At 49.4% G+C, this 14933-nt stretch overlaps 1 protein-coding gene across 2 annotated transcripts in view; it reads left to right on the top strand.

Annotated features, from left to right (window-relative positions):
- ART1 (ADP-ribosyltransferase 1) overlaps positions 1 to 14464 on the top strand; it is a 15843-nt gene extending 1379 nt beyond the window's left edge. Inside the window, exons 2-5 of one of the 2 annotated variants that reach the window (XM_032258920.1) lie at positions 8977 to 9091; positions 9398 to 10178; positions 11191 to 11232; positions 13640 to 14464. In XM_032258920.1, coding sequence (XP_032114811.1) covers positions 9029 to 9091; positions 9398 to 10178; positions 11191 to 11232; positions 13640 to 13737 — 984 coding nt within the window. In that variant the 5' untranslated portion in view covers positions 8977 to 9028 and the 3' untranslated portion in view covers positions 13738 to 14464. Of the gene's footprint in view, positions 1 to 8754; positions 9092 to 9397; positions 10179 to 11190; positions 11233 to 13639 lie in introns of both variants that reach the window. The other variant, XM_032258919.1, reaches the window with a different exon arrangement.
- The last annotated feature ends 469 nt before the right edge of the window (positions 14465 to 14933 follow it).

The following is a 14933-nucleotide window of genomic DNA, read 5'->3' as shown; positions in this document are numbered from 1 at the left end:
TTTTTTTTTTTTTTTTGAGACGGAGTTTTGCTCTGTCACCAGGCTGGACTGCAGTGGCGCAGTCTCTTGGCTCACTGCAACCGCCACCTCCTGGGTTCAAACGATTCTTCTGCCTCAGCCTCCCGAGTAGCTGAGACCACAGGCACGTGCCACCACGCCCGGCTAATTTTTTTTGTTTTTTGTTTTTTTTTTAAGATGAGGTTTCACCATGATGGCCAGGCTGGTCTTGAACTCCTGACCTTAGGTGATCCACCCACCTTGGCCTCCCAAAGTGCTAGGATTACAGGTGTGAGCCACTGCGCCCGGCCTTTTTTTGTATTTTTAGTAGAGATGGGGTTTCACCATGTTGGCCAGGATGGCCTTGATCTCTTGAATTCGTGATCCACATAACTCGGCCTCCTAAAGTGCTGGGATTACAGGTGTGAGCCACCTCGCCTGCCCCTTAGATATATTCTTATCTCTTCCCTCATAATTTTCATCTCTGCATTTTTACTCTGTATTTTGAGATATTTCTTTTTTTCTTTTTTTTTTTTTTTTTTTTTAAATAAAGACAGGGTTTCACCATGTTGGTCAGGCTGGTCTTGAACTCCTGACCTCAGGTGATCCACCTGCCTTGGCCTCCAAAGTGATTGGATTACAGGCATGAGCCACCACGCCTGGCCGAGATACTTCTAGTCAGTTTTGGCACAGAGGGCTTTTAAGCAGGTAATGAACATGACCAGAGTTGCCCTTTAAAAACATCGCTCTTCCTGGGCAGGCAGGTTAGCAGGGCTAACTTTGGAGGTGGGGAGGTCAGCAAGGAGCCAGGGACAAACCTGAGCCGGGGCAGATGGCGGGGATGTTGAAGGGAAGGAGAATCTAGGATGGACTCCATCTCACCCAGCATTAGATGGCAACTATGTGAATGTTTGATGAATGACTGACTGAATGGACACCCAGGTGACCACCATGGGTGACTGGGTGAATAACAGGGATGGTTTATCACGTGAGACTTGCCAAGGCAAATTAACAGGAGCCACCCTGAGATAAACTAAGCCTAAAGAGGATTTTATCACAAGGATACCAGAGTGTCTCATGAAACCCAAGGGCCAGATGCAAAGAGCCTTTAGAAAGCCAAGGAGGAGTGTGGCTCCACCTGACCTGCTTCATCCATCAAGCAGCTTGCCCTCTGCCTTTCAGCCTTCTTTTTCCTCTTGCTCTGGGGACCTCATTTCTTCCCTGATTTCAATCACCTGTGACTCAGATGTCTCCTTGATTATCCATTCTAATACCTCTTGGACATTTGCTCCAGGGAGTTCACATTTCCCAAAGTGAACTCACCATTTCCCCTCCAAACCCAATCATTCATTCAATACATTTCTAAGTGGGACTATGATAATAAGCAAGATGGGTTTTTCAAGTCTATTCTGGTATAACATCGTGCCTATAGTAACAAAAAGTTATTGTGCACTTAAACATGAGTGAAGAGGCTAGATCTCACATTAAGTGTTCTTGCTACATGAAATTCAAAAACGAAACAAAACAAAATAAAAATAAAAACAAGAGGCCAGGTACAGTGGCTTACACCTGTGATCTCAGTAGTTTGGGAGGCCGAGGCGGATCAATCATCTGAGGCCAGGAGTTTGAGACCAGCCTGACCAACATGGAGAAACCCTGTGTCTACTAAAAATACAAAATTAGCTAGGCATAATGGCGCATGCCTGTAATCCCAGCTATTTGGGAGGCTGAAGCAGGAGAATCTCTTGAACCCAGGAGACGGAGGTTGCAGTGAGCAGAAATCACACCATTGCACTCCAGCCTGGGCAACAAGAGTGAAACTCCATCTCAAAAAACAAAAAAAAAAAACAAGGCTAGGTGCAGTGGCTCACACCTGTAATCCTAGCACTTTGAAAGGCCTAGGCAGGTGGATCACCTGAGGTCAGGAGTTTGAGACCAGCCTGGTCAACATGACGAAAACTCTTCACAACTAAATACAAATGCAAAATCAGGTCCTCTGATCCCATGTCCTCAGTCTGTCTTCACGCCTCTCCCCAACCCCAAGCCTCTGATTTATCTCGTTTACTGTAGAGCAGATGCAGACAGAAACAGAGCTGTGGAGACGCAATGAGAGACATAGTTGGGCATGGTGGAGGGCACCTGTAGTACCAGCTACTCAGGAGGTTGAGGTGGGATAATCCCTTGAACCTGGGAGGCAGAGGTTCACTGCACTCCAGCCTGGGCGACAGAGTGAGACCCTGTCTCAAAATAGTAAATAAATAAATAATGAAAACAAAGGGATACACGGAAACTTGGAGGTGTCAAAGCTGTTCATTACCTTGATTGTGGTAATAGTAACATAAATGTAGCTTATTTCCAAACTCACCAAATTGTATATATTAATTTTGTGCAGTTTTTTTTGTATACTAATTATACCTCAATGAGGCTGAAACAAAAAAAGTTGCACAGGGCTGTGTTGGACCAGGACACTCTGCAGTCACATAAGAATGGTGAAAGAAGATATGCAATAGAAGAGCAGCTTCATTTTTTTTAAGTCTAGTCCACTTCTCTGCATTTCCAGTTTAAAGTATGGAAACCTGGGTGTCATCCTTGATTTTTCCCTCTCTCACATCCCCTATAACCTGTCAGACATCAAATCTTGTAAATTCTACCTCCTAACTCTGTGTCTATCTTCACTGCCATTCTCTTAGTCGGGTCCTCTGATTCCATGTCCTCCGTCTGCCTTCATGCCTCTCCCCCACCCCAGGCCTCTGGTCTGTCTCGTTTCCTGTAGAGCAGATACAGGATACAGATACAGCTCTGTTTGCACAGGGCTGTGGAGACACAATGAGAGATACAGCTGGCCCAGTGAGCTTTTGCTGCATAATCATTTTGCCATGTGCCACAAAATCTCAGTGGCAAACACACATTTACTTCCATGCTCATGGTCTTCGGGTTGATGTTGATTGGCTCGTCTAAACTGGACTTGCTCGGGCAGCTCTGCTCAGGCTGCCCATCTGGCTCTGCGGGGCTCTTCCTTGCTCTGGGCTGGGCTCAGGTCTGTTCCTCACCTGTTCATTCTGGGGGTCCAGACTAAAGAAGAATCTTCCAAAGAAAACGCTCTCAGTTTCCTTCCCCCAAAAGCAGACCCATAGACAAGTCCATGGGTACAGTGAGCTTCATTGTAAAGTAATCCCAAGAAATACAAGTGAGGGAGTGGCAAAGTCAGACAGAGAAGAGGAAACAGCCAATAAAAAGCCTGTTACCACTGTGATCAACTAGTCCCACTGGTGACCCTCTAAGGGTCAGGAAGTCTGACTCCCAGCCCTCATTGGTTGAAGGCTGTCCTTGGGAACATTAAATTCCCTACACTTTTGGCCTTCCCTGTGCTTGCAAAAAATAGGCTCCCAGGGTGATGGAGAATGCCTCAGACACAGAAAAATGTTAGCCCTAGAAGTGGGAGGCTGACAGCCTGCATGAGAACTATCCACTGCACCTGCATGTGGGCTTGAAGACGGGCTCCGGGGATAGGGACTGAGGAATCCACAGTGTCAGGTACATTCTCTTTGCATCCATAGATCAACTCTCAGGAAGACTCTGATTGGCCTTCTTGGGTCCTGTGTCCATCCATGAACCAATCACCATGGTCAAGGCCTTAGGGCACCAGTTCTGGGGCATGTGTTCCCCTCTTGGAGTGCATAGAGTGAGAAAAGCCCCACCTGAGCCCATGACTGGAGTCTACACAGGAAAGTGAGGAACTAGTACAGTAGCTCAAGCCTCCTTGGTGGACTTCAAGAGACCACAGACAAAAGCTCAAGACTTTTTTTTTTTTTTTTTTTTTTTTTTTTTATTTGAGACTGCGTCTCACTCTGTCGCCTAGGCTGGAGTGCAGTGGCACAATATCAGCTCACTGCAACCTCTGCCTCCCAGGTTCAAGTGATTCTCCTACCTCAGCCTCTGGAGTAGCTGGGATTACAGGTGAGCACTACCACACCTGGCTAATTTTTTTGTATTTGTAGTAGAGACAGGGTTTCACCATGTTGTCCAGGTTGGTCTCGAACTCCTGACCTCAAGTGATCCGCCTGCTTCAGACTCCCAAAGTGCTGGGATTACAGATGTGAGTCACTATGCCCAGCCTCCAGTCATTTTTTTTGGCTGCCACAAACTCTGACCAATAGCCTTCCATCCTGGAATGGGTAAAGTCTCTTATGGTTTACATCCCACTGTGATGACATTTTCTTCTTCTTTCTTCTATTCCTACTCCTGCTCCTGCTCCTGCTCCTGCTTCTTCGAGATGGAGTCTTGCTCCATCACCCAGGCTGGAGTGGCGTAGTCCAATCTCAGCTCACTGCAACCTCCGCCTCCCAGGTTCAACTGATTTTCCTGTCTTAGCCTCCCAAGTAGCTAGGATTACAGGTGAGTGCCACCATGCCCAGCTCATTTTTTGTATTTTTAGTAGAGACAGCATTTCACCATTTTAGCCAGGCTGGTCTCAAACTCCTAACCTCAGATTATCTACCGCCTCGGCTTCCAAAAGTGCTGGATTACAGACATGAGGCCCCATGCTGACTATTTTTATTTTTAATTTTAATTTTATTTATTTATTTTTTGAGACAGAGTTTCACTCTTGTTACCCAAGCTGGAGTGCAATGGCGCGATCTCAGCTCACCACAACCTCCGCCTCCTGGGTTCAGGCAATTCTCCTACCTCAACCTCCTGAGTAGCTGGGATTACAGGCACACGCCACCGTGCCCAGCTAATGTTTTGTATTTTTAGTAGAGATGGGGTTTCACCATGTTGACCAGGATGGTCTCGATCTCTTTTTTTTTTTTTTTTTTCTTGGAGACGGAGTTTCGCTCTTGTTACCCAGGCTGGAGTGCAATGGCGCGATCTCGGCTCACCGCAACCTCCGCCTCCTGAGTTCAGGCAATTCTCCTGCCTCAGCCTCCTGAGTAGCTGGAATTACAGGCACACGCCACCATGCCCAGCTAATTTTTTGTAGTTTTAGTAGAGATGGGGTTTCATCATGTTGACCAGGATGGTCTCGATCTCTTGACCTCGTGATCCACCCACCTCGGCCTCCCAAAGTGCTGGGATTACAAGCGTGAGCCACCGTGCCCGGTCTGGTCTCGATCTCTTGACCTCGTGATCCACCTGCCTCGGCCTCCCAAAGTGCTGGGATTACAGGCTTGGGCCACCGCACCCAGCTATTTTTATTTTTCTAATGAGACAAGCTGATCTCAAACTCCTGGGCTCAAGTGATCATCCTGCCTCAACTTCCCAAGTAGCTGAGATTATAGGCATACACCACAATGCCCAGCTGATGCTGTTTTGTATATACTGTGTGCTTCCGCTGGTTAGATCCTCATTTAAATAGCACTCCTGCTACCAATTTGTTTTAGTTCGGCTCCTTTTGTTTCTTTTGTAATATGCATCACATACTACTTGAAATTATACTTTTTTTTTTTTTTTTTGAGATGGAGTCTCATTGTGTCACCAAGGCTGGAGTGCAGTGGCACAATCTCAGCTCACTGCAACCTCCACCTCCCAGGTTCAAGCAATTCTCTGCCTCAGCCTCCCAAATACAGGTATTGATCAACTTACCACCTATGCAACTTACGACCATTCGACTTTACGACCACAATCGCTAGCCACGACTGCTCCGCGTCTGGCAGCGCAAACGTTGCCCAGCTGGACATACGACAGTGCAGACCAACTTCCGGCAGCACTAGCATCTCCGCGTGCACCATTTCAACGGTACATATAGCCTACTCAACTTACGACCAAATCGTGTTACGACCGGTCCGCGGTCCTGACCGTGGTCGTAAGTCGAGCACTAGCTGGGATTACAGGCGCCTGCCACCACACCCAGCTAATTTTCCTATTTTTAGTAGTGGCAAAAGTCAGACGGGGCCAGGCACGGTGGCTCATGCCTATAATCCCAGCACTTTGGGAGGCCGAGGCGGGTGGATCACGAGGTCAAGAGATCGAGACCATCCTGGTCAACAAGGTGAAACCCCGTCTCTACTAAAAATACAAAAATTAGCTGGGCATGATGGTGCATGCCTGTAGTCCCAGCTACTCGGGAGGCTGAGGCAGGAGAATTGCTTGAACCCAGGAGGCGGAGGTTGCGGTGAGCCGAGATTGTGCCATTGCACTCCAGTCTGGGCAACAACAGCGAAACTCCGTCTCAAAAAAAAAAAAAAAAAAAGTCAGACGGAGAAGAGAAAAAGAGTGGCAAAGTCAGAGAAGAGAAAAGCAGCCAATAAAAAGCCTCTTACCACTGTGATCAACTAGGCCCACTGGGGACCCTCTAAGGGACAGGAAGTCTGACGTCCAGCCCTCATTTTAGTAGAGACAGTTTCACCATGTTGGCCAGGCTGGTCTTGAACTCCTGATCTCATGCTCCACCCGCCTCAGCCTCCCAAAGTACCGGGATTATAGGCGTGAGCCACCGCACCCTGCTCAGGGAAGTGGGTTTTCATAGCTCACTGCAGCCTCAACCTCCTGGTCTCAAGCAATCCTCCTACCTTCAGCCGACAGAGTTGTTGGGACTACAGGTATGCACCACCACACATATATTGCCCAGGCTGGTTTCAAACTCCTGGGCTCAACTAATCCTCCAGCCTCAGTCTCCCAAAGTGCTGGGATTATAGGCTGGAGCCACCATGCCTGGCTCTAGTTGTTCATAATTATATCCTTAGTGCCTGACATGCTACAGATGCTAAAATAACAATAATTGTTGAGTAAATGAGTAAGCAGCTTTTGAGGGGGAGAAGATAATGAGCTCCATTTTGGACACGTGGAATTTAGTAAAAACTATGGCTAACCCCATTGCCCAGAGACGCTCATACGTCAAATTTAAATTGTATATTAGCAATTACAGAATCTTAGGTTTGGAGATTCATAAACTTATAGACACATAGGATCTCAGGGTCTTAGAGTCACTGAGTTATCCAAACTTAAGTCTCCCAGAGCCAGAGGGGAGGATAAAGCACTGACATTTAGCCTAAATGAGATTGGGGGCAGAGGCATAACCACCCTGATATTTATGTAACATTTGTGTGAAGGCGCATATAATCACTTTCTGAAGGGGGGGTTTCAGCTTTTGTCAGATTCCAAAAGATAAAGAATCACTCACTATATTAACATTTGTGTTCAGAAAGAAAACAGAGTCTGGGAGCTGTGGCTCATGCCTGTAATCCCAAGGCTTTGGAGGCCAAGGAGGGTGGATCGCTTGAGCCCAGCAACTCAAGATCAGCCTGGGCAACAAGGCAAAGCTCCATCTCTACAAAAAAATATAAAAATAAGCCAGGCATCGTGGTGTGTGCCTGTAGTCCTAGCTACTCGGGAGGCTGAGGCCGAAGGATGGATTGAGCTTGAGAGGTTAAGGCTGCAGTGAGCTATGATTGTGCCGTTGCACTACAGCCTGGGCAATAGAGCAAGACGCTGTCTCAAACAAACAAACAAAAAGTAGATACCATTGTGCCTGCCAGTTAAATGGAAATTAAAAAGAGATCAATCATATTCAGCACTGGCAAAGATGTGGAATAAAGGGCACTCTCATCCATTGTTGGGGTGGCAGTTTCTATCAAAATAAAAAATATTCATATTCTTTAAATCTCATTTTACTTCTTAAAATCTTTCCTATGAAAACACGCACACAAGTAGACAAGAATTCATATACCTGAATATTCACTGTAGTATTGTGTATAATATTTTAAAATTAGGAAGAAAACCTAAGTGTTCATAAGTTATGAAATTGTTAATTATGGTTTACACCATGAGATATACTAAGCTGCCATAATATGAGCAAGGGAGATATTTATGTACTGACATGGAAGAAAGTTCATGTTGTATTTTTTCCGAGAAAAAAAGGTAATAAATGTAATAAAAAAAGGTAAAAAAAAGGTAATAAAATGACAATAAGGCCGGGCACGGTGGCTGACGCCTGTAATCCCAACACTTTGGGAGGCCAAGGCGGGCAGATACCTTGAGGCCAGGAGTTTGAAACCAGCCTGGCCAGCATGGTGAAACCCCATCTCTACTAAGAATACAAAAATTAGCTGGGCATGGTGTTGGGTGCCTATAGTCCCAGCTACTCAGGAGGCTGAGGCAGGAGAATCACTTGAACTCAGGAGGCAGAGGTTGCAGTGAGCTGAGATCACACCACTGCACTCCAGCCTGGGCAACAAAGTGAGACTCAGTCTCAGAAAAAAAAAAAGAAAGAAAGAAAAGAAAAAAAACTGCCTGTTCCATTTGAGACCCGATGCCTGGAGCCACTTGGGGCACTCCACCTGTCCCCCAACAGGGAGGGTGCAGAAGGCTTGTGGTTCCCACCACTTCCCTTGGGGAAGCCAGTACCTTCTGTCCTCTCCTGCTCTTATGATCCCCTATTCCCCTAGCACCCAGGGTTTATATCTGTCCCTCCCTGGAAGCACCGAAGACTCATTCCACAAGAGGACTGCAGGGAAAGGGGGCGACCCCTGGACCTGGAGTCCTGCTAAGGCCATATCAGCTGAACACTCCTTGATCTGCCCCTGTCCCAACCCCACAAGCCCTGTGAGGTGATACCCAGGCCTCTCACTGTGGCAGTCGAGTCCCTTCATGAGTGGCCCCTGTCTTCCCAATGTTCCCACCCTGCAAGCTCTGCCAGCCTAGATGACATGTCTTTCCCTCTTCACATCCTCAGATTCCCACCTCCAATACCTTTGCTTTTCCCATTCCTGCTGCACAGAAGTCCATTCCCATCCGAAATGCCAGTCTTTTCTCTCCCAGTCTCCACTTGCTGACATCTTAGTCTCCTATTCATCCTGCAAGACCCTGTTCACGTCACTGCCCCCAGGAAGTCACCCATGTTCCTTCCAGCAAGGACGGTCCTCTCTCTTCTGAACCTCCACATCTATCTTACGACTCTCAGTGCCAAGCACTAGGAATGGCACAGACTAAGTGTCGATTCATGTTTATTAAACTATACAGATTAACACTGCAATTTTCCAGATGAGGAAACTGAGACCCAAAGAGAGACAGCAACTGGCCTAGGGTCACCAGCATGCAGATGCCTGCCATGATGTCTCTGCTTCTTGTGTCTGTGGGCCTCATGGAAGCACTTCAGGTATGGGCATCCCCCACTGTCCCCATCCCAGCAGGGAACTGAGCCATCGGCTTCTTCTGAACCCTGGATGGATAAAGAGAGAGAGGAAAGAATGCCTGATACTTCCCTTGGGGATCACTCATCCTAAGGGGACAGCCCCAGATGCTAGTCTTAGGGAAATTATAGCCAGAGGTTCCCAATCCCCTTCCCCTCCAGGTGTGTTTGGGGCCCTTGGTGCCTTTCTCAGTGGAGGGCAGAGCTGGATGGCAGGGGACTTATTCTCCCAGGGGCCTATCCTCTCAGTCCCTGCTGCTCCTGCCCCATCAGGCCCAGAGTCACACCATCACACACCGAGACCTCTTCTCTCAAGAGATGCCGCTGGACATGGCCCTGACCTCCTTTGATGACCAGTACGCTGGCTGTGCCACCGCCATGACAGCTGCTCTCCCGGATCTCAACCACACGGAGTTCCAGGCCAACAAGGTATATGCAGACGGCTGGGCACTAGCAAGCAGCCAATGGCAGGAGCGCCAGGCCTGGGGTCCAGAATGGAGCCTCAGCCCTACCAGTTCACCTCCGCCACCTCCAGGCTTCCGCAATGAGCATGGGGTGGCCCTCCTGGCCTACACAGCCAACAGCCCCCTGCACAAGGAGTTCAACGCAGCGGTGCGTGAGGCAGGCCGCTCCCGGGCCCACTACCTCCAACACTTCTCATTTAAGACACTCCATTTCCTGCTGACTGAGGCCCTGCAGCTGCTGGGAAGGAGGCAGCGTCCACCCCGGTGCCACCAGGTGTTTCGAGGCGTGAACGGCCTGCGCTTCCGACCAGCAGGGCCTAGGGCCACCGTGAGGCTGGGGGGCTTTGCCTCCGCTTCCCTGAAGAATGTTGCAGCCCAGCAGTTTGGTGAGGACACCTTCTTTGGCATCTGGACCTGCCTTGGGGCCCCTATCAAGGGCTACTCCTTCTTCCCTGGAGAGGAAGAGGTGCTGATTCCCCCCTTTGAGACCTTCCAAGTGATCAATGCCAGCAGACCGGCCCAGGGGCCCGCCCGCATCTACCTCCGGGCCCTGGGCAAGCACAGCACTTACAACTGCGAGTACATCAAAGGTAGGAGGGCAAGCGCTAGTCAGCACCTGTGCGGAAGGTGGGTCTTCCCCATCCACCAGGGACTTGGGCAAACCCAAGCCCCTATCTCCTGTGTCCCAGGGATACATAAATACAGCCAGTCACATTCACCAGCTCACAACCCCTTCCATCTAAGGGGAGACATAACCTTCTGAGGGGTGCACTTCCTGCCCCTTGGAGGGATCTAAGCCACAGCTGGCCACTTGCCTGCTAGAAGGCTAAAGGCGGTATTCTGGCCAAGGCAGGGGTCTCTGGCCATTTGTGTGGGCGAGCCGACCTGGTCGGGCTTTTCTCCTGGTTGGAGGCTGGAAGGGAATTATTTTCCAGCCAGATTACTGACACCTAGACTGCTGTTGCCAGAATTGAGTAGGATCCCCAACCTCAGTTTCTGAGAAAAGTGCATTTATAAGATGGAAGAGGGATTCTGTGCTTCAGGGTGTGCTGGGTGGGGTGGTGGGGGCAGGAAGACAGCAGTCGGGTGCTGTGCCCCTAAGGCCCAGTTCAGGCTGTGATCAGGAAGTGGTGGACGCTCCTCCTGTCCATGCCCCAGCACAGGCCAGAAGAGGAACCATGAGGATGGGCCCAGGTTCTTAATTTCTGAAGGGCTGTAGGCTTCACTTCCTATTTTGGACAGCATCAGGAGTGTGCATGAATTGACAGAAGGTGATGAAGGCATGTGAAGAACACAAACCAGGCTGTGGCAAGGCATGGAAGAAGAAGCAATGAGTGCGGCAGGGAGGCAAAGTTACAGGCCCAGGGAGCAGGAGTGCCCCAGAGTGGACCGTGGCTTTAATGGCCCACTCCCTTCTGGCCCTGCTGCTTAGGGGTTGAGGCAAACCTAGTCAAGGGAGATTCCACCATGAAAGAGCAGAATTAGGGGGATATGCACCAACTTCTCCTAGAACGAGTCAGGAATGGACCACCAGGGTTTGGGAGTCCCTTTCCATCCTGAGAGCTCCTGAGCCTTTCATTCTTTACTGTTTCTTTTCTATAGACAAGAAGTGCAAGTCTGGGCCTTGCCATCTGGATAATTCAGGTAAGGCCTGTAGGCACCTGTGGGACTCAGTTCAGGGATGAGCAGACTGCCCTGGGCTTGGCCCCATCACCTGGATCTTTTTATGTCACAATGGCGCTATCTCGGCTCACCGCAACCTCCGCCTCCTGGGTTCAAGTGATTCTCCTACCTCAGCCTCCCAAGTAGCTGGGATTACAGGCACATGCCACCATGTCCGGCTAATTTTTTGTATTTTTAGTAGAGACAGAATTTCACCATGTTGATCAGGTTGGTCTTGAACTCCTGACCTCAGGTGATCCACCTGTCTTAGCCTCCCCAGTGCTGGGATTACAGGCATGAGCCACTGCACCTGGCCCACCTAGATCTTTTTATAAGAAAACAACCTCATAAATTGAAAAAAAAAAAAAAAAAAGTGCACTCTCTGAAGTGGCACCTTGGGGATTGCCAGCCTCAGCCAGGGGATATGTGTGTGGGAGAGCAGATGGTTGGGGGAGCGACACCTGCTCTCCAGCCTGAGTCTGCCTGTCCCTTGCAGGAAAAAGCCAGTCATCAGGCCCCTGAAAGATTCAGGCTGCACTGAGCTGAGGGACGGAAGGGCTGCTCCCCACAAAGTCCTCCTTGGGTCCTTCTCTGCCTCCCAGTGCAGAACCCAATGTCTCTGTAACTGCCCTCAGGGCTCCCTCAAACCCACCTTGGAAGGTCACGAGGCCAAGCTTTGGGTGCTGGAGGCCTGGGCTGTAGTCCAGGCTCTGCTCTTTGTCTATGACCAGCCCATTCTTTCTCTGTGCCTCAGTTTCTCCATGTGTATAAATAGCAAATTGGACCAGATGATCCCCAGCTGTGACTCTTCTCTTCCCTTGGACACTTGGTGTCTCTAGATGGGAATGGGCCATTTCCAGGGAAGAAACAGTAGTTCCTCCCCAAGCCTTGGGTGCTCCCTTTGTCCTTCAGAACTCTGTGAGTGGGCAGGAAGGAACCCCCCCAGCTTCCTCTGATCCACTCCAGGTACATCATGCCATTCATCCTCACCACACCCCAATGGTACTGTCATCACCTCTGTTCTGCAGATGACAGAACCAAGGCACAAAGGTGCAAAGAGGAGACAGCAGCCGACTCATACCACCCAGCTACTAAGAACTGGAGGCTAGGGAGTCTAGCCTAGCTCTAGAGCCAAACTCTGAGCCACCACACTAGGATGGTCCCAGCACCTCCCCAGACATCATCTCTTTTTTTTTGAGTCTTACTCTTGTGATGCAGGCTGCAGTGCAGTGGTGCAATCTCAGCTTACAGCAACCTGACTTCCCAGCTTCAAGCGATTCCTTCCTGAGCCTCTCGAGTAGCTGGGATTACAGGAGTGGGCCACCACGCCCGGCTAATTTGTTTAGTAGAGATAGGGTTTCGACATGTTGGTCAGTCTGGTCTCGAACTCCTGATCTCAGGTGATCCTCTCGCCTCGGCCTCCCAAAGTGCTAGAATTACAGGCATGAGCCACAGCACCTGGCCTTCATCTTGTCTTTACTGCACAATAATCTATGGGAAGGAGGCAGAACAGGAAGCATTACCCTCCTTAGACGGTCAAGTGAGACCCAGAGAGAGAAGCTACTTGCTCAAGATGACCGTGAGTTAGTGGCAGAGCCAGGACCAGAAGCCAGGTTTCCAGCCTCCAACCCACGCATCTCTGAGTTCTGATTATCTAATTCTAGGCACTGGAAAGTTTAAGATTTCTCCTCCAAGTCCACCCCGCACCTTCTCCTACCAGAGTTTAGAGAAGCCAAGTTCAGCCACAGCAGATCCCACTCCGATCTTGAATCCATGTTTCATCCCACTCTGCAGCGCCTTATTCATGCCAATAGAAGGCAGAAAGTTAGACCCAATGACCTCTGGAAGAGAAAGTGGGGCTTAAATTGGTCTCTTCATCTGTCTACCTTCCTAAATTATTAAAAAAAAATTTTTTTGAGACATGGTCTCAGTCTGTCACCCAGATTGGAGTGTAGTGGTGCTACCACAACTCACTGTAGCCTCAAACTCTTGGGCTCAAGTGATCCTCCCACCTTCAGCCTCCCAAGTAGCTTGGACTACAGATACACGTCACCACGCCAGGCTAATTTTTGTATTTTTTATAGAGAAGGGATCTCCCTATGTTGCCCAGGTTGTCTAAAATTTTTTTAAGCCGGTCAAATTTAGCAGTGGGGGGACTGTACATCAACTTCAGTGACACTGGTGTTAGTAAGTTCTGATAATGTACTACCATTGGACCACCCCTCCTTAAACTTGATCTTCTCCTTTGCCCGTGGCAATTTTAAGTCAGTCTGTCCAGCTCGCTCTGCCAATCTCTCCACCTTGTAACTGCGTGTCCCCACTTTGCTCCTGTGCCCCTAAATACCTCTCTCTCTTTCCCCACCAACCCCTCTGCCTGTTTTCTCTGCAGCCATGGGGCAAAGCCCCTTCTCTGCAGTCTGGGCTCTGCTGCTACTGCTCTGGTTCCTCACGGTGAGGCCCTTTCCAGATGCTCCAGGCTTCCCTTGATGCATGAGACACAGGACAGCCTTGCTCACCACCTCTGCCCAGCTTGAGGATGTTGGCCATGTGTGCTTTCAGTGTAACCAAGATTCCTGGCAACCCCATCTGCAAGGAACTCCAGGACCTTCTCTGGTAGCTGTCAGACCTGCTGGGGGAGAAACAGGAGACACTCTGGGGACTGAACTTACCCAGGGCTCTACGAGTAAGACTCTGAATAATGGGTTGGGGCCAGTAGGGAGATTGGGGGGGGACTTCAAGACAGGCAGCAACTCACTTGGAGATAGAAAGGACTTTTGCTGATTTGGGGGTAACTGAAGAGGAAAGCATTTGGCCGTGATACCTGCTGGTGTTATTCAGATGCCTCATATGTCCATCTGCAAAGCTCCCGTTCACTCCTCCAGGAAGCCTTCTCTGACCTCTCCCACTGGGCTGGGGTAGGGACCCTGCCTCTACGCTCCCATACAGAGCCCTGGATGCTTCTCTATACCACGTGTCATGTCTGTCTGCCATGTCAGACTGTAAGCTTCCTGAGGGAAGGGACTGGGTCTGAGGCACAGAGGTGGTATCAGGAAATGTGTGAATCTCAGAAAGGAAAAAATGCCTATGAGTGGCTGGTCCCTGCACTGCCCCTGCCTTGGACACTTTGAAGCTCTCACTGTCCATGTGTGGGAATGGGGTGGACAGTGCCTAACTCCAGCACACTGAGAGCAGGAGAGAGCTCTCGTCCTCTGCCAGCACTGCAGTCAAATCCCAGTCATTCTTTTTGTCAGTACAGGTGTAATTTCTGCTCTAATCATGATTTCTGAGGCCCCTCGCATCATGGCTCATGGTAGCCTTGAACTCTTGGGCTCAAGTAATCCTACCACCTCAGCTTCCCAAGTAGCTGGGACTATAGATGCGTGCCACCGCACCTATTTTTTCTTTTATTTTTAGACAGAGTTTCACTCCTGTTGCCGAAGCTAGAGTGCAATGGTGCAATCTCGGCTCACTGCAACCTCCACCTCCTGGGTTCAAGCAATTCTCCTGTCTCAGCCATCTGAGTAGCTAGAATTATAGGCACCCACCACCACACCTGGCTAATTTTGTATTTTTAGTACAGACATGTATTTTTCCATGTTGGTCAGGCTGGTCCCAAACTCAGGTAATAGGTAATCCACTGCCTTAACCTCCCAAAGTACTGGCTTTTTTTTTTTTTTTTTAAG

Source organism: Sapajus apella, unplaced genomic scaffold (assembly GCF_009761245.1).
Source record: "Sapajus apella isolate SASKATOON/1434 unplaced genomic scaffold, GSC_monkey_1.0 scaffold106, whole genome shotgun sequence".
In the NCBI taxonomy this organism is placed as follows: domain Eukaryota; kingdom Metazoa; phylum Chordata; class Mammalia; order Primates; family Cebidae; genus Sapajus; species Sapajus apella.
This window is presented reverse-complemented; position numbering and strand designations above follow the sequence as displayed.